Source organism: Zootoca vivipara, chromosome 6 (genome assembly GCF_963506605.1).
Source record: "Zootoca vivipara chromosome 6, rZooViv1.1, whole genome shotgun sequence".
Lineage (NCBI taxonomy): Eukaryota > Metazoa > Chordata > Lepidosauria > Squamata > Lacertidae > Zootoca > Zootoca vivipara.
Genome location: NC_083281.1, coordinates 80,733,836 through 80,751,991, shown reverse-complemented (window position 1 = coordinate 80,751,991; position 18,156 = coordinate 80,733,836). Strand labels below are relative to the sequence as shown.

At 46.3% G+C, this 18,156-nt stretch overlaps 2 protein-coding genes across 2 annotated transcripts; both read right to left on the bottom strand.

Annotated features, from left to right (window-relative positions):
• Window positions 1-438: 438 nt before the first annotated feature.
• MRPL20 (mitochondrial ribosomal protein L20) lies at window positions 439-5,320 on the bottom strand. Its single transcript, XM_035119437.2, has 4 exons — window positions 5,155-5,320; window positions 2,781-2,891; window positions 1,479-1,556; window positions 439-679 (listed from the first exon to the last, which is right to left on the bottom strand). Exons 1-4 carry the CDS (start codon window positions 5,239-5,241, stop codon window positions 506-508), a joined length of 450 nt encoding a protein of 149 aa, XP_034975328.1. The 5' UTR covers window positions 5,242-5,320; the 3' UTR covers window positions 439-505.
• A 2,473-nt stretch (window positions 5,321-7,793) lies between these two features.
• ANKRD65 (ankyrin repeat domain 65) lies at window positions 7,794-15,349 on the bottom strand. Its single transcript, XM_035119916.2, has 4 exons — window positions 14,928-15,349; window positions 13,271-13,499; window positions 11,264-11,813; window positions 7,794-9,079 (listed from the first exon to the last, which is right to left on the bottom strand). Exons 1-4 carry the CDS (start codon window positions 14,932-14,934, stop codon window positions 8,612-8,614), a joined length of 1,254 nt encoding a protein of 417 aa, XP_034975807.2. The 5' UTR covers window positions 14,935-15,349; the 3' UTR covers window positions 7,794-8,611.
• Window positions 15,350-18,156: the final 2,807 nt, after the last annotated feature.

Genomic DNA, 18,156 nt, shown 5'->3' with positions numbered 1-18,156 from the left:
CAAGGAGCAGGTAGAGCGTCTGCCTTCCATGCACAAGGTCCCAGGTTCAATCCCCAGACAAGGTGGGGAGAACCTCCTGCCTGAAACCCTGGAGAGCTGCTGCCAGTCAGTGCAGACAACACTGAACTACACTGACCAATTATCTGATTCAGTATAAGGCAGCTTCCTACATACTGAACTGTCAGTGGGCAGAGCCTCACTCTCCACTAGCCTTTTGCTCAGTTGAAAACCAAGGCAACAATTAAAAAATAAATTGCCAGGCACAAGTTCTTCATACACAAACACACAAATTACTTCTGCAGACTGGGTTATAATCCATGCACCTTAAAATGCAACGAAGAGAATCTCTGTATCACCTCAACAAATCACAAATCAAACTGGGTTGATTATGAGGGTTTGGAAAGAACTAATTTTGGACCACAGATTGAGACAGAATACTTTTTTAGTATAAATATTCCTGTTTTAATACTAGCACAACCCCACAAGCCAGTAACAGCCCTCTGCTTCATGTACATCTCACAATGCGTGAAAATATCCCTTCGGGTTCCTTTCCACCTCCCCGGGCGGCAAGAAGGCCTTCTTGTCCTCTCCTCTTGGCTAAAGAGGCTAAGGACTTGAATGTCTTCGGCTCGTAGATTGCCAGATCGGCCAGTGTTTTCCGGTTCAGTTCCACTTGACACTGAAAGATGGGGAAAAAAGAAGAGGAGGGAAACTTAAGAGGCAACTCAACCTTTCTGGAAGTGGATAAAATACACCAGGAAGCTGTTGATGCGGGTTTATACCATATTTCCTTCAAGGAGCTCAAGTTGACAATACATGGTTCTTTCCCTCTTACCCTCAACAACACCTCAGTGAGGTAGGCTGTGAACAGTGACTGGCTCAAGGTCGCCCAGAGAGCATCATGGCCAAGTGGAGGTTTGAACCCCAGTCTCCTGGGTCTTCGGCCAACACTCCAGCCATTATCCAACACTCAGCCTAGCTGGAACCCGGTGTGAGCAGCAGAAAGAGCCTGAGGCCATGGTATAACATCTACTTTGCAGGCACAAGGTCCTGGATTCAATCCCTGGCATCTCCAGGTAAGGAAGGGCGGGCCTCCCTGTCTGAAACCCTGGAGAGGTGCTGCCAGTCCGCGTAGACATTACTGACTTATAGTAAAACAAGACTTAGATGGGCTTATGGTCTGACTCAATATAAGGTAGCTTTCCTATGTTTCCCCAAAGTGGAAAACTCAAAAGCAGATTTCATTTTTTAAAAAAAAGGTTGCAGGGAAAGGAGGGAGGGAAACACACAGAACTTGCAGCTAGCAAATTAAACACAGCCTGTTATGGCCCAATAGGTGCCTACCAAATCATGCATGTATGCCCTGTGCTCAACTGTCATTCATGGCTGGTGGGCTCATCAATGGGTGGTGGTGGTCCACAAGAGCTATTCCAGAAGCAGGCCCTATGCTAAGGAAGGGGTGAGGGAAAGCCATTTACCTGGGAGAGACTGCCACGGAAAACGTGGTACTTCAGACCATGTTCAAGTGATGCCGCTTCGATCCTGGTTTGCCAAAGCTGAAAGCAGAAACGGGAGAGTTCAGAGATATGTTTTGCTAAGGCAGGCATGTTCCTCTGGGCTAATCTAATGCGGATGTGGGGGAGGGAGGTTATTTCCAGCCCGATGGGCCGCATTCCCTTCTGGAAAACCTTCCAGGGTCCAGGTGCCAGTGGTGGGCGGGGCCAGAGACAAAAGGGGGCGGGGCAGCGATTGTCATTTTTTATCTCAATGTGGCAGGCTACATACACCCCTCCATCCAAGCAAGCAAAAAACATCATCAGGGTTTAAGGACACATCCCAGTTGGTCAAAAGCACTCAAGGGAGGGGGGAGTAGGACCAGTGTGGGGCATGGCCTGGGGAAAGGGGGTGTGGCTTGGGAAGCGTTCCGAGGGTCAGATAGAGGTACAGATGTCCACATTTGGCACCCAGGGCTGTCCAGTCTTTTAAAAACACCTTTAATTAAGTAAAAAAGAAACCTGTTATGTTAAAGTATACATTTTGCATTACTTTCCATAAATGCAATGGTTATTTATTGAATTTCTAAACCGCCCTATACCCAGAGGGCAGTTCACAGAAAAGATCAACATAAAAACCCACAATATATAATCAAAATAAAAACAACAACCCAAAAAACAACAACAACCCCCCTAAAAAAGGAGCCACATTTTAAAAGGGTATAGGATGTCAATCAGATCAACCAAAGGTCTGGTTAAAAAGCAACGTTTTTGCCTGGCGCCGTATAATGAAGGCGCCAGGCGAACTTCGCTGGGGAGAGTGTTCCACTGCAGAGAAGGCCTGTTTTTGTGTTGCCACCCTCTCCACACCTCTTGAGAAGGCTGCTACTGATTTGGACTGGTAGGTGAGAAGGCCAGGAGGCTGAAAGTAGGTGGCACCAGAGCCAAGGGCAGGTACAGCCGGAGATGAGAATTGGGGGGGGGGGAGCCAACTTTCTGGTTTCATCTCCAGCTGCCCTGCTGAAATCTACAGAGGCAACACTGAAATGGAGGTGGATGGGTGGTGAGTAAGGAGGCAGGCAGCCAGGGGCTGCTGGAAGGCAAACCGAGACTGGTGGGGCAGCGCCACAAGCTGCTCTGATGAACCAGCCTCCAATGAAGGACTGCGTTATAGTTTCTCACCCATAAAGAGAGAGAGAGTGAACAGAGCAAGCAACCCACCCCTTAATCGGGCCTGCGCAAATTTGGCTGTGTTACTGGAACGCGCAAACCTCGCGCCATCTTTACCATTCTCATGTCCTTCTTTTTCCGCTGTCTGGCCTTCGTGGCGTACATGAAAGCCCTCTGGACGGCACGGACGGCCAAGCTGTAGCAACGGTTCTTCCGCCCACGGAAATGCTGGAAAGGCAACAAACGCACACACACTAAGAAAAATACCCAAATTTGGACCAAAAAAAGGTCCAAATTTCAAACAGAATTGTTGGGAGGCAGTGTAAAGTTATTGTCAAAAATATATAATTTGTTGCTCGAATGGTCTACAAAAGATGAATTGACAAAAGAGGTTATGATAAGGTGGGCAAGAGATTTTGGGTATAATATTGACAATGAAGCGTGGTTGAAATTATGGAATGAAACACTGAAATGTACTGCATGCACCGCATTGAAAGAAAATGTTATGAAAATGATGTATAGATGGCATCTAACACCAGTTAAACTAGTAAAAATGTATAGAACAGGTAGTAAAAAGTGCTGGAAATGTCAAGAGAATGATGGTGAATTTTAGCATATGTGGTGGACATGCGAAAAGGTTAAAAAATATTGGGAACAAATATATAATGAGTTGAAAAAGATGTTTAGATATACTTTTCCAAAAAACCCTGAAGCTTTTCTATTGGGTATAATGGGTAGAGAAATAGCTAAAGAAGATCAGAGACTTTTTATGTATGCTACAACCGCGGCAAGAACTTTATTGGCCCAAAAATGGAAATTACAGGAGCTACCGACAGTCGAGGAGTGGAGGACGAAGATGATGGACTATGCAGAACTAGCTAAGTTGACCCATGGGATCCGTTACCAGGATGAAACAAAGTTCCAAAAAGAGTGGAGTAAATTTGTGGAATATATCGAGAAGAATTGTAGAAGTTTAAGGACACTTGCAGGACTAAAATAAATCCTACGAACTGACTTTGAATAAGTAGGTAAAAGAAACTGCAGGACTAGAGTGAAAAAACAAATCCGAAAGATTTTTTCTTTTTCTTTTTCTTATCCTTTGTTAAATGTGATTGTAGGGGTTAGTGGATGTATTTGTTAAATGTTTGTTATTTTGTGTGTTTATGTGAAAAATTAATAAAAATTCTTGTAAAAAAATAATAATACCCAAATGGTCTTCCGTTAAGAGAAGCAGCACAGGAAGAAGGTTATCTCCTCTCACCAAAGCACTTCCTTGTCACAGAATATTCTGCAATTCCCAGAGGTGCAATTCCCAGCCCGCTTAACAAATCACACCCCCAGGATTCTTTGGGAGAAATAAGGAGCTCTGGGCCATTCCAGGACACCAAATGTTTGGACGTATCCTAACAGGAGAGGCGATTCTGGTTGCCCTTTTAGGATTCGCCCGCAGAATATTGTGGAGGGGGGCAATTTCCAACTTCCTTTTGGGTAAAGAAAACCATAGGGTTGTAGCCAATGCTAGTTGTACTCAGAGTAGACCCACTGATAGGAATGCACCTACGGTAAAGCATGTCTGCCTATTAGGTGGTTTTAGTATTTAAATTGTGTTACTATGCCGCTTTGGGTGACTTTTTTTTTTTTAGGAAAGTGACTAATAAATATAAAGCATAATAATATTAACTACAGTGGGTCTTCTTTGAGGAAGGTTTATGGGAAACAACGCGGAAGACATTGTGACGAGGAGATAGGATGGCATGTCTTAGATTCCACCTCCTCATTCCTTTTGTCCTGATATCTTTAAAAAGAACTGCTGCATTTGGCAGAACAGAAGGTCTAGAATTGGATACCGCCCACGTGTTATTATTTTAAAGAAAAAACAATGTCAAATTAAATGTCAATACAAACTGGATTAAAATAAATTACTAGTACTTCCACCCAAAAGCCGCCTTGGAAAATGAAGTTTTAGCATGTGTTTCTAATCTCCTACATCCCCTTTTCTGAGCATCTCAGTTCTTTTCAATAGAGAAGGGACTGGTGGTAGAAATATTTAGGACTCAAGAAGAATGACAACACCATGCAATGAGTGAAATGGGTAAAAACACTGAATAATTTAAAAAAAATTACAATGCCCTATATTATCTGGTGCTTCTTGCAAAGTGAACTAAGCAGACTGCCTCCAATGTTAATGCTTATTACTATTACTATTATAATTATTTCAGCCCCTAAAACAGTCCTGCGAGGTTGGCGAGGCTGAGAGGCAGTCACCAGCCCAAGGTCACTCTCCAGGGTTTTTCCGACACTCTCGTTAATTTCGGTGGGTCTTACTCGGAGCAGGGATTAATCGAATACGGGCCTACCCACCGCAGAAGGTAGTAAATGAATGGATTCACGTGGGTAGCGAGGAAACAGGCTGCAAAAGAGCAAATGAGGTGGGGAGGGCAATGGGGGGCGTTATAGGGGGGGGAGCAGGGCACCGATCCCCAGTTCTTACCCGTGCATGCTTCAGCACCTCCTGCCTCCGCCAAAAGCGATCGGTCAAGCGGGTCCGGACCCAAAGGCTGGCCGTTAGGAAAACCATCCCAGCCCGCTTTCCCCACCACCTCCTCCTCCTCCTCCTCGGGTTTGCAAAGGAGGAAAAGCGAGGGCGGAAGCCACGCGGTGCAAACTTCAAGGCTTCCCTTCCGGGCTTGCAAACAGCGGCGATTTGCAACCGGGGGTGGGGGGTGGGGAGATAACGCTGTGCAAAGGGAGAGTCGAAGAGGCTGAAGGCAAACGCGCGCCCCCTGCCTTCCGCTTCTCTTTGGGTCTATCGTGCTTGGTCTCCATCGAAATCAAAAGAACAAAAAACAAGACGCACCATACCTTTGGAGCACCAAAGAGCGCACCCAAAATATAGGAACTGTAGTTTTGTTAACGGTGCTGGGAACTGTAGCTCGCTGAAGCTACTGTTCTCTGCGGGTTTTGTAGGCAGAGAAAGGAATGTGTTCTAAATGTATTGTGTTTAGCCTACCAAGAGTTGTAAAACCATGCTTTCTCCCACCTTAGTCCTGGGAACTGTAGTTCACCCCTCTCAGAGCTACAGTTCCCAGCACCCCACCGTTTCTAGGATTCTTTGGGTGGGGGAAGTTAAAGGTAAAGGTAAAGGGACCCCTGACCATTAGGTCCAGTCCTGGCCGACTCTGGGGTTGCGCGCTCATCTCGCATTATTGGCCGAGGAACCCGGCGTACAGCTTCCAGGTCATGTGGCCAGCATGACAAAGCCGCTTCTGGCAAACCAGAGCAGCACATGGAAACGCCGTTTACCTTCCCGCTGTAGCGGTTCCTATTTATCTACTTGCATTTTGATGTGCTTTTGAAATACTATGCACTAAATGTATGGTATTTAGGGAGTCAAGTGTCTCCTAATACTATGCGTTGCCCTAACTCAGGCCTGGGAGCTGTAGTTTACCCTCTCACAGAGCTACAGTTCCCAGCACCCATAGAAACTACAGTTCCCAGGGATGGGCTTTAAATGCATGAAATGAAGTTGTTGGGGCATCTTAAAGACTAAGGGCTGTTCCCAGGTCATTGAGGCAACGATTCTATGCAGCGCCAGTCCCACTCAGAATACAGTAGACCTATTGAAAAAAAATGTATCTAAAAAGAAAATAATAAAATTATTATCTATACCCATTTAAATCAATGGTCCTGACATGATGTCTACTCTGGGCAAGATTAACTTTGGGCACAGCCCTAGTGCCACTTACCTGAGAGCAAGTCTCACTGAATTAACAAGGCTTACTTCTGAGTAGACATAGGAATGCACTGCAAGGGTTGCAAGCCAGCGTTTGTTTGTCAGAGCAGATCCACTGAAAGGACTGTCTGGCATAATGTACCGGTAGTCTGAAATGTGTCTTGTTGAGGATTTTACCATTTACACACCCATCTTTTCTCAGATTATGGTTGCCTCCCAGCCATCATGGCTAGTAGTCACTCATCTTCTTACCTTCCATGAAAAGCTTATGCTTTGGGAAGAGGCAGAACATAGGCAGCTGTGACATTCAAATTTTCGCCAAATTTTCGATGTCATCCGATTCACTTGAAAGCGGTGCCAAACAGCTGCAAATTGTCCCCTGCAACGTTTAGCGTTAGAGACACGACGTTTCACGGTAGGACATAAAATGAGCCCTCAGTGCCCTAACCTGTGGAGTCACTGTTTCGTCCGAAACCCAATGTTGTCCAATTAACTAAAAAATGGACGGAGGGGTAAATTACAGTACTGTACTGACTGAGTTATCAGACATATACTGTACTGTATGGCCAATCTGTCCATTTCCATCCTCCAGTTCCCATCTCCCCAACCTTAAACCCAGTCTTCCACATTCATGCAGCAATTTGCTATTTACAGTATTTATCTGTTTATTTTAAAAATCCTCGTGGAAATCCAATAGCATTTTCACGCTAAAAACACAGTTTTGCTAAATTTTCCCCTTACACATCTGTATATAAACACATTCATATATATTTCACATCTGTATATAAACACATTTTATTCATATATATTTTTCTCCTGTAATGTCTGTGTTTTTGTAAACATTGCTTGGTTGGAGAACTGCATGGCAAAATTCAGAGAAGTGCAAATTCTGAAGGATGCCTGCGGTTTGGTCTGCATATTGTTCCGGAAAGTGTGAATTTGGTAGGTTCCCCTTTAAATGCAAAGGGAATCAATTCTCTTTCCCAAACCCCACCAGGGAATCCCTTTGCTATCATCATAATCAGCACAAAAACCAGTTAGAGAATTTAACATATCTCCATAGGAAACTGCCATATACTGAGTCAGACCAGAGCGTTCATCTTGCCACACTGAGTGGCAAGCAGCTTGCCAGGATTTCTGTTGGAAGGGGGGGGGGGTCTCTCCTAGAGACCTATCTTTTGCCCTAGCTGGCAAAACACTCACAGGGCCACTGATGGGGTAGCCTGAGGAGAGTGGGTGTGGTTAGTGAGGGGTGTGGCTTGAGGAGAGAGGGTGTGGTCTTGGGAGGGACTCAATGGCCAGCAAGAGAGACTTGGGGGCAGGGGTGCTGGGCTTCACCTCCAGAGGTTGCCTGGGACTACGCAAAGCTATTGCCTCTCCCTTACACATTTATTTATTTATCTATTACAGGCTTCCTCAACCTCGGCCCTCCAGATGTTTTGAGACTACAATTCCCATCATCCCTGACCACTGGTCCTGCTAGCTAGGGATCATGGGAGTTGTAGGCCAAAAACATCTGGAGGGCTGAGGTTGAGGAAGCCTCATTTATTACATTCACACTCTAGGAGGCCTACACAATTCTCTTCCTCCCCATGTTATCCTCACAACAACCCTGTGAGGTAGGTTAGGTTGATGGACTGGTGACTGGCCCAAGGTCACCCAGTGAGTTTCATGCCCTTGGGGGGGATTTGAACCCTAGTCTCCCAGATTCCCAATACCTGAAGGAGCATCTCCACCCCCCCCCATCGTTCAGCCCAGACACTGAGGTCCTCCAACTCCGAGGGCCTTGTGGCGTTTCCCTCACTGCGAGGTTACAAGGAACCAGGCAGAGGGCCTTCTTGGTAGTGGCACCTGCCCTGTGGAACGCTCTCCCGTCCGATGTCAAGGAAATAAACAACTATCTGACTTTTAGAGGGCATCTGAAGGCAGCCCTGTTTAAGGAAGTTTTTAACGTTTGATGTTTTATTGTGTTTTTTTAATATTCTGTTGGGAGCTGCCCAGAGTGGCTAGGGAAACCCAGCCAGATGGGTGTGGTATAAATAATAAATTATTATTATCATTACATTTTAACTGCTGTCCCCGACTGGCTCTCATACACCCACCCACCAGTACCGCAGTACTGATGTTACAACTGAACCTCTGTACATCAAACCATAAATAACAATACTAAAAAGACAAGCGTTTAATATGTGATCAGACCAGGCGGAGGGCTGAGTCAGGAGGCTATAGAGTTACAGGAGGGGGGAGACTGAGGTGGCCCAGGCTCATCCAGGCTAGTGATGCCTCCAGGACTTGCCCTCTCTGAGACCAGCTCCTTTGCTGTCTCCTTCCACTGAGTCCTCCGGAAAAGGCTTGCCCCCTTTGCCAACAAGAGTTCCATCAAAGGGAAGTGCCCTTTCTCTGCAGCCAGGTGCAAGGGGGTTTTGCTCAGCCAGCCAGCGGCGTCGACGTCTGCCCCCTCGTCCAGGAGGAAGCTGGCGACGGCGACGTGGCCGCGGCTGGCAGCCCGGTGAAGTGGAGTCAGGTTGAGGTGGTCCCTCCCATCGATTCTCGCAGCACCTTCCCTGACCAAGGAGGAGACGACTGGCAGGTGACCCTCGGTCGCAGCTTTGTGGAGGGCAGTGCAGCCGTAGCGGTCAGTCAGGTTCACAGCTGCTTGGCTCTGGAGTAGAAGCTTCACCATCTAGCGAAACGGAGAGGAAACTATAGCAAACACGAGGCACTCACATAAGCCCTGGAACACCACTTTAGCCGCAAGTTCTCTAATGTTTTTTTTTGGGGGGGGTTTCCTGAGCTGCCATAACTGGCCTGCACGATAGGGGAGAGACTAAGGGGGAGCGACTAGGAGGGACGCAGACACAGAGAGACGCACGCAGAAGAAAAAGGCTGGAATTGACCTTTAGCTTCTGCCTACCTCTGTCTCTGGAAGCAGTTCAAGTAGAAGCCATTCCACCCTTTTTCTTCTGCCTGCGTCTGCCTCTGCTCGTCACCTTTTGCTCATTCTCTAGGACAGGAAGATGAAGAAACCTTAATCTGCTTTGGTCAGTTGGGGTGAGCTCATTATCTGGTTAGATCATGTATCTTTGTAAAGTCCTGGCAAAAAAAAATATGGTGTTTTGTGTTTCATTTTTTAAAGTTTGTATTTTTTTAAATTAAAGTTTAGCTGTTATTTCTTTTTCTGAAAAAAATGATAAATAAGCTAATTTAAGTTTTAGCTTCTTTGAAGAATAAAAAGAATGTCCTTTATGATTGAGTTTGAGTATGTACTCAATACATGTTTGGCTTAAAAAAAACCTCCCCCAATGCCTAGGTCAGGGGTCAGCAAACTTTTTCAGCAGGGGGCCGGTCCACTGTCCCTCAGACCTTGTGGGGGGCCGGACTATATTTTGAAAAATATATATGAACGAATTCCTGTGCCCCACAAATAACCCAGAGATGCATTTTAAATAAAAAGACACATTCTACTCATGTAAAAACACCAGGCAGGCCCCACAAATAACCCAGAGATGCATTTTAAATGAAATGACACATTCTACTCATGTAAAAACATGCTGATTCCTGGACCATCTGTGGGCTGGATTGAGAAGGCAATTGGGCCACATCCGGCCCCCGGGCCTTAGTTTGGGGACCCCTAGCCTAGGTGCATACCTTAGCGCATGGGTAGGCAAACTAAGGCCCAGGGGCCGGATCCGGCCCAATAGCATTCTAAATCCGGCCCGTGGATGGTCCGGGAATCAGCGTGTTTTTACATGAGTAGAATGTGCCGTTTTATTTAAAATGCATCTCTGGGTTATTTGTGGGGTCTGCCTGGTGTTTTTACATGAGTAGAATGTGTGCTTTTATTAAAATGCATCTCTGGGTTATTTGTGGGGCATAGGAATTCATGGGGCAAATTCTGAAGTACAGGATGCTTTTCTGATAGCCATACTTCCTCACCACCATGTCCCCTTCAAAGATTTTACAGCCTTAGAAGGGGACAAACTCTAGCTCTCATCAGCCAATGTGACCAGGGATCATGAGAGTTGTAGTCCACCAACATCTGGAGGGCATATTCCAATATTTGTGGAATATTGATTTATAACCAATTATTTTTGTGGGCTGACAAAGTGAAGAGTAATTCTATTTGACATTCTGCAAATATGTAATACAGTGGTACCTTGGTTCTTGAACTTAATCCGTTTCGGGAGTCTGTTCGACTCCCGAAATGGTTTGAAAACCAAGGTGCGGCTTCCGATTGGCTGCAGGAGCTTCCTGCACTCAATCGGAAGCCGCAGAAGGCGTGTCGGACGTTCAGCTTCCAAAAAGCGTTCGCAAACTGGAACATTCACTTCTGGGTTTGTGGCGTTCAGGGGCCGATTTGTTCAGGAGCCAAGCCATTTGAGTACCAAGGTACCACTGTAGTTATATAAGTCTAAGCAGAAATCGAAATACTGGTATGTACTGATGGGAAATGAAGAAGGGGGGAAATGAATAATAAAATGTTAAAATATTTTAAGTATTGAAATTTCCTGCTTGGCAGGGCGTTGGACTGGATGGCCCTTGTGGTCTCTTCCAACTCTATGATTCTATGATTTTATGAAATGGAATTAGGAGAAGTACGTAACATTGAGCAGCAAGTAAGGGAGGGAAGAGAAACATCATGGAAGCAGCGTAGGAAGTCAACTTTAAAATTTGGATTAAATTTGGATTAATTTGCTGTTAATTTGTTAAAATCTTTGAAAAGCAATAAGAATTAATTGGCTAACATCTGGAGAACACCACCAGCTCCCACCGTGCATGCACACGAAAGCTCATACCAATGACTAAGGTGCTGCTGGAAGGATTTTTTTTATTTTGTTTAAACAAACAAACAAACAAACAATCTAACCTCATTATGGCCGTTGTTAGTAGCAATGGAGAGCGGCGTTCTCCCTAGGCTGTCCTGAGCATTCACGCTGGCGCCTTTGGCAAGCAAGAGCTTCAGAGCTTCCGTTCTTCCGCTCTCGGCTGCTACATGCAGTGGTGTGACACTCCCTCTGCTTCCTAAATCTGGGCTGAGGCCCTGCGATGTCAGCAGGTCCACAATATGCAATCGGTTGTTGGCCGTCGCCCAATGCAGCGCCGACCACTGGCGGCGGTCAAGGCTGGCCGGGTCCATTCCGTGCCCCAAGAGGAGCTGAACCACCAGGGTGTGCCCGTTGGCAGCTGCGAAATGGAGCACGGTGAGGCCTCCGTTGGTCGGCGCCTCCACTGCTGCACCCCGGCGCAGGAGGAGCTCCGCCACTTGGCTGTGGCCGCTCCAAGCGGCGCAGTGGAGAGGCATGTAGCCAGAAGCATCGCTGGCGTTGGCCATCGCTCCACGCTGGAGGAGAAACTTCACCAACGCGGCGCTGCCGTTCAAAGAGGCGGCGTGTAAGGGGGTCCAGCCGTTCTCATCTCTGAAAGGGTGGTTTCCCATTAATAATAATGGTAATAATAATAATAATAATAATAATAATAATAATAATATATTATTTATACCCTGATGTTGGGAAAGATTGAGGGCACTAGGGGATTGACAGAGAAAGAGATGGTTGGACAGTGTTCTCGAAGCTATGAACATGAGTTTGACCAAACTGCGGGAGGCAGTACAAGACAGGAGTGCCTGGCGTGCTATGGTCCATGGGGTCACAAAGAGTCGGACACGACTAAACGACTAAACAACAACAGCAACATTTATACAACAGCAACATTTATACCCCACCCATCTGGGTGGGTTTCCCCAGCCAGGCGGCTTTCAACAGAAAAGTCAAATACAATAATCTATTGAACATTAAAAACCTCCCTAAACAACAGGCCTTCAGATGTCTTCTAAAAATCTGGTAGTTTATTTTCTCTTTGACATCTGATGGGAGGGCATTCCACAGGGCAGGCGCCACTACCGAGAAGGCCCTCTGCCTGGTTGCCTGCAACTTGGCTTCTCGCAACGAGGGAACCGCCAGAAGGCCCTTGGCGCTGGACCTCAGGCAGAACGATGGGGGTGGAGATGCTCCTTCAGGTATACTGGACCGAGGCCATTCCGAGGCTATTCCGGTTGTGAAACAGAACAGAACAGCAACCTCGACGCAGTTTGCAAGGAGAATGAAACAAATTGTTGAAAACAGCCAGGGCTGCTTCCCCCACCCCCTTGCCAGAGCTCACGAGAGCTCAGTTCTGGCACATCTCAGGTGGGCACCATTGCCATTTCAAGAAAACAAGGGAAAAGTTCACGGTGAGCTCTGGCACCTCTTCTTCTAGAAAGATAGCACTGGAAACAACTACAGTCAAACCTTGGTTGTCGAACGTAATCCATTCCGGAAGCCTGTTCAGCTTCTGAAATGTTCGACAACTGAGACGCAGCTTCCGATTGGCTGCAAGAGCTTCTTGCACTCAAGCAGAAGTCGTATTGAACGTTTGGCTTCCGAAAAACGTTCAAAAGCGGGGACACTTACTTCTGGGTTTGGGGCGTTCGGGAGCTGAAACGTATGATAACAGAAGCGTTCAGGAACTGAGGTTTGACTGTATTTAGAACATTCAAAAATTAATTGACACGAATGTTAAGCTTTAAAACCTGTTTAAAACCGAAACCCAGAATAACCCGTTCTGGGATTTCTGGGTTTGGCGCGGTGTGCAACTCGAAAACATGCAACCTGAAGCGGCCGTAACAACGAGGTATGACTGTAAATATAGATATAATACTATAGGACGTCCCTATTTTCATCAGTGAAATGTTGTAGGGTATGGAAGCTGGACCTTCCTGTTCTTAACTAATAGCGTTGCTGACTCATACGGTAGGCAGCGCAACCTCAGGCCCAGTGCTTGCACTTCCTCCTGGACACCAGAAGGGGCAGCAGAGGGCCCTCCCCTCTCGCCTCACCTGCTCTCTGTGTCCGCCCCTTGCTTCAACAGCTGCTTGACCAGGTGCGTGTCCCCATTCCGGGCCGCCTGGTGCAGTTCCTTCCAGCTTGGTTGCACAACAGTCGGGATCAGATGATTCTCAGGGATAAATTTGTGGCTGTGCTCCCCAGTCAGGGTCCCCTCCGCAGCATCCTCCTCCTCGCTCAGCACCATCCATTTCCTTCCTGCCTCGGCCTCGCCTCTGGTGCCTCTCGGGAGGGAGGACAAGAAACCCGTTAAGATGCTCTCAATCTTGACAATAGAGATTGGCCATAATATAGACATGAAAGCATAGGAATGATTGTGGAATATGGATATAAAATTTACAGCATGTTACAGTTTAAGAGCAAATTATATGAAAATGATGTATTGATGGGATCTAACACCAAGTAAATTGGCAGAAATGTGTCAATCTAAATAAATAAGTGTCAGAAATGTAAAGAGAAAGAAGGTTCTTTTTGTCATATGTTGTAGGAAGGTTAAAGCTTACTGGGATGTGGTATATAATGAATTGAAAAGGATGTTTAAAATAACGTTTGTTTAAAAAAACCTAGAAGCTTTTCTTTTGGGAATTATAGGGATAGAACTACCTAAACTGTATATAAACTCATTCATGTATGCGACTACTGCGGCAAGAATGTTGCTCGGCCAAAAATGGAAAGAAGCAGAAGCCCCAGCAAAGGAAGAATGAATAAAAAAACTTATGGAATATGCAGAAATGGTGAAATTTATTGGAAGAATAAGAAATCAAGAGAACAAACTTTTTATCAAAGAATGGAAATGGTTTATGAATATTTACAGATAAATTGTAAAGAGATAAGAACATTGGCATGATTATTGTATAAGAGTATATATTTAGAGTGGATGAATAAATGAGAAAATTAAGAAGATACAGCATTAAAAATGAATTTAAGGAACCGCGGAAAGAGGGGGAAGGAAGTCAAGTTTTGAAATGTCAAAATGATTGTAGAATCAGTGAAATGTATAAACCTGAAAAGTATAAAAATTTTTTTTTTTAAAAAAAGATGCTCTCATTCTTTCCAGGAGGGCTGTGGAAATGTCAGTGGTCAGTGGGGGTGAAACTAGGTATTCAGGCAGCGCCGACAAACTGTCCAATTTGCGCTTGGGCAATTGGTTGCCGGAGCAAAGAGACCAGGAAGGGCCAGAAAGGATCCTATTGACTCTCCCTGTGTAGCCTGGTCTCTGGGTGCCTTGGTAGCCCTAATACAAGAGGGTGGCCCTCCAGGATTCTTTTTCTGGCCCCTGGGACTCTCCTCAAGCCACACCCCTTCCCCAAGGCCACACCCCTCCCTGCCCCTGCTTTGCACCCTCCTAGCTAGGATGTGTCCTTGAGCTCTGATAGTTATTCTTGCTTGTCTGGAGGACAGAGAATGGTGATGTGTGTTTGTTTGTGTGTGTGTGTGCAGATATTCGCCTCTTGTACACGAGCAAAATTTACACCCATTGCTCCACCCACTGTTGCCTCTGGCCCCGCCCCATGCCTAGCATGGGACCTGCTGATATCCCAGGGCATCATACTGGATTTAGAAAGTGAGAGAGGGAGTGGAGGAACTGAACCTCCCTTTTGAGAACATTATCACTTAATGGAGAGAGCGAGAGAGAAATCTTTTTCTTACCAGTCATTTCTCTTCCACGGCCGACTGGCGCTCTTTTGTTTATTCTGAGGTTGCTTCTGAACAAAATGTGGGTGCTTCCCTTATCCAGTGTGTTCTGAGTGCGAGGAGGCACGTACGACTGCTCCCCAACACTCGGCTGTCCTCATGCCCCAAGGTCTTCTCTCCTGCTCCTTGGAGGGTCCCCGGAGCGGCAACTCTCAGATTTGTTTGTGCAAGCAAAGCTTCGATTGAACACACAAATGGACCATTCCTATGGAAAGGAAACCGGCTACCAGACCATATTTGAACCCTGAAAGCCTTTGCCCTGTTAATATCCAGCCCGTTCAGGAGCAGAGCCAGCCAGCCAGATCCCTTCGCCTCCTTGTTTTCTTATGATCCGTGCATTCTGGAGTGTACTGAGAGCTGTTTATTTAATGACTAAATGGATTCTAAGAAGAGGGAGGGGTGCCTGGCCGCTAATGGTTAATAGGATATTGGCCTGACAGACTTCTTGGCTCCTCGCCTAGGGCACATTTGTAAGCTCTTCCAAGTCGAAGTTCTGAAACTGTAGATCAGGGGTAGGGAACCTTTTTCACATGGGGGCCAATTATTTTTTAAAAAATATCCTTCTCCTTGCTAACACTCCTCATAACACTAGACTGTGTGAACATCCAATGCAGCTGAATGTTGGACTGTTCAGGACAGTTAAAAGAAGGTACTTCTTCATGTAAAGGTAAAAGGTAAAGATAAAGGACCCCTGGATGGTTAAGTCCAGTCAAAAGCGACTATGGGGCCGCTGTGCCACTCATCTTGCTGTCAGGCCAAGGGAGCCAGCGTTTGTCCACAGACAGCTTTCTGGGTCATGTGGTCAGCATGACTCAACTGCTTCTGGTGCAACAGAACACCGTGATGAAAACCAGAGCGCATGGAAACTCCATTTACCTTCCCGCCGCAGCAGTACCTATTTATCTACTTGCACTAGCATGCTTTCGATCTGCTAGGTTGGCAGGAGTTGGGACAGAGCAACGGGAGCTCACCCTGTCATGGGGATTCGAACAGCCGACCTTTTGATCGGCAAGCCCAAGAGGCTCAGTGGTTTAGACCACAGCGCCACCCGCCTTCCACTTCTTCATGTAGCGCACAGTTAAACCACGGAACTCGCTTCCACAGGAGGCAGTGGAAGCCACCAAGCTATATGGCTTCAAAAGAGGCCTGGACAAATTCATGGAGGGCCGGGCTAACGATGGCTACTAGCCATGATGGCTATGGTCAAAGGCAGTAATTGATTTTGAATGGCACTTGCTGGATATTGCAGGAGGGCTCTTGTGCCCGAATCCTGCTTGTGGGTTTCCCGCAGGCACCTGGTTGGCCACTGCGAGAACAGGATGCTGGACTAGATGGGCCGCTGGCCTGATCCACTGAGCTCTTCTTATATTCCTGACTGTAACCGATCCTGAAAAGACAAGTGTTATGTATACTGAGTTCTCATGCCCAGGGGGTGGGGAGATGGCCTGCCCTGGACAGTGTTGCATCCCCTGGAAAGTGCAGGTTCGCAGCTTGGGGGTGCTCCCGGAGTTAGTACTGTCACTAGAGGTGCCTCGCTTCCCTACGCTGTTTGGGGCAGAGATGGCTTGGCTACTGTACTCCATTCTCCAATCAGTCAATAACCTTTATTAGGCATGACAAATTCAAGAGCTCCAGAACAAAATTAGGGATAAAACCTTCACGTTATAGACTTCATGAAATAAAATACCTATCAATTAAATTAATATTTTAAAACGATATAGTGTACTCCGTTCTCTGCAAACTTCCAAATCAGATTACTGCAATGCATTCTACATGCGGCTTCTGTAAGTTTCCACCTTACAGTGCTGCATTTCCCAGCACCATAAGCAAACTATGGTTCCCAGGATTTGTGTGTGTGTGTGTGTGTGTGTGTGTGTGTGTGTGTGAGAGAGAGAGAGAGAGAGAGAGAGAGAGAGAGAGAGAGAGAGGTGCTTTAAATGTGCATTGGATATGCTTTAAACACACTGTCAATCTGCAGGGCCACCCCTAGTCTAGCTGTGAGTAAGAAGGCAGGTAGGCAGGCAAGGGGCTACCATAGATGGGCAGGCTAAGATTGGTGGGGCAGTGTCCTGTTTGCCCTAATGGGAGAGGCGGAACAGGATGGAGTATCCTGCCAGTGGGCTCTATCACCGAGTATCAGGTCCTGCTTTTACTTGCTAATGGTGTAGGATGCAATCCAGCTTTCACGCCGCACCTGGTTCTGCCTTTTGATTTTGGTGTGGGCAGGGGCACCGGAAGAGGAGGGGGCGTCAAGCCATTTCCCTGGTATTAATGACTCTCCTGAAGCTGCTATATTCATCCCACTGGGGTAGGATGTCAAGCAGATGAGAATTGAGGCAATCAACAAAACAAGCAGCTTGTTTCACCTGATTGCTGGTAAGCTGGCAACAACCACAACCACAACAGCAGTAACTGAGCATTGGCACTCAGAATGCCAGAGGTTACCTTGTTGGGCCCCAGTGGAAAGAGGTTAATGATTTATGTCCCTGCTATTGCATCCCTGCACCCGAGCCCTGAAGAACGACCCCTTTGAGAAGATCAGGTGCTGCGAGGAATAGCAGGTCGCTGCGCAACAGGAAGAACCTCGCCGAGGAGGCATGTCGGAGCATGCTAGACTGTCTGTAACAAGATCTCTTGGTGTTGTTTTGTTTCGTTCTGCTAAAGTTGGCATCTCTCTGGTCCCATGTCACCCATCCAGAGCTTTCTGGGAGTGACAAGACAGCTCTGCCTGGCAGATCAAGTCTGGGCTACGAGGATTGTTTCGTAGTTAGTGGTTTAACAAACAAACCAACCCTCAGCACCTTCAACAAACCACCGTTTCCCAGATTTTTAGTGGGAAGCCATGACGGCTTGAAGTGCGCAGATTGCAGACCTAACATGAAGAATAAGGGAACAAGAAGAACATACGTTTAGAGAAGATTGGAAAATGTTTAATGAATACCTGGGGGGAAATTTTGTGCACTTGAAAACGTTGGCAGCGTTAAGATAAATTCAACAGTGTAAATAAGTTTTGATGGATGTAATAATGGGATACTGAATGGTTTTGTTTATGTAAAATATGCAGGGATTTGTGGTATGCAAAATGAACCGTGGAAAGAGAAGAAGGCTAGTCATTGAAATTTTAAGGGTGTTTAAATGAATATTCAAAATTGTAAAACAGAAAATTTAATGGTTACAGGTAGGT

Excerpts from the sequence above, each read along its gene's own strand:
- ANKRD65 (XM_035119916.2), bottom strand. Across the intron at positions 11,814-13,270 it reads GGGGCGGACACAGAGAGCAG|AGATGAGAACGGCTGGACCC; the intron begins GTGAGGCGAGAG and ends CCACCCTTTCAG. Across the intron at positions 9,080-11,263 it reads CTAACAACGGCCATAATGAG|ATGGTGAAGCTTCTACTCCA; the intron begins GTTAGATTGTTT and ends CCGTTTCGCTAG.
- MRPL20 (XM_035119437.2), bottom strand. The coding sequence starts at position 5,241 with ATGGTTTTCCTAACGGCCAGCCTTTGGGTCCGGACCCGCTTGACCGAT. Across the intron at positions 2,892-5,154 it reads AGGTGCTGAAGCATGCACGG|CATTTCCGTGGGCGGAAGAA; the intron begins GTAAGAACTGGG and ends TTGCCTTTCCAG. Across the intron at positions 1,557-2,780 it reads AAAAGAAGGACATGAGAATG|CTTTGGCAAACCAGGATCGA; the intron begins GTAAAGATGGCG and ends TTCTGCTTTCAG.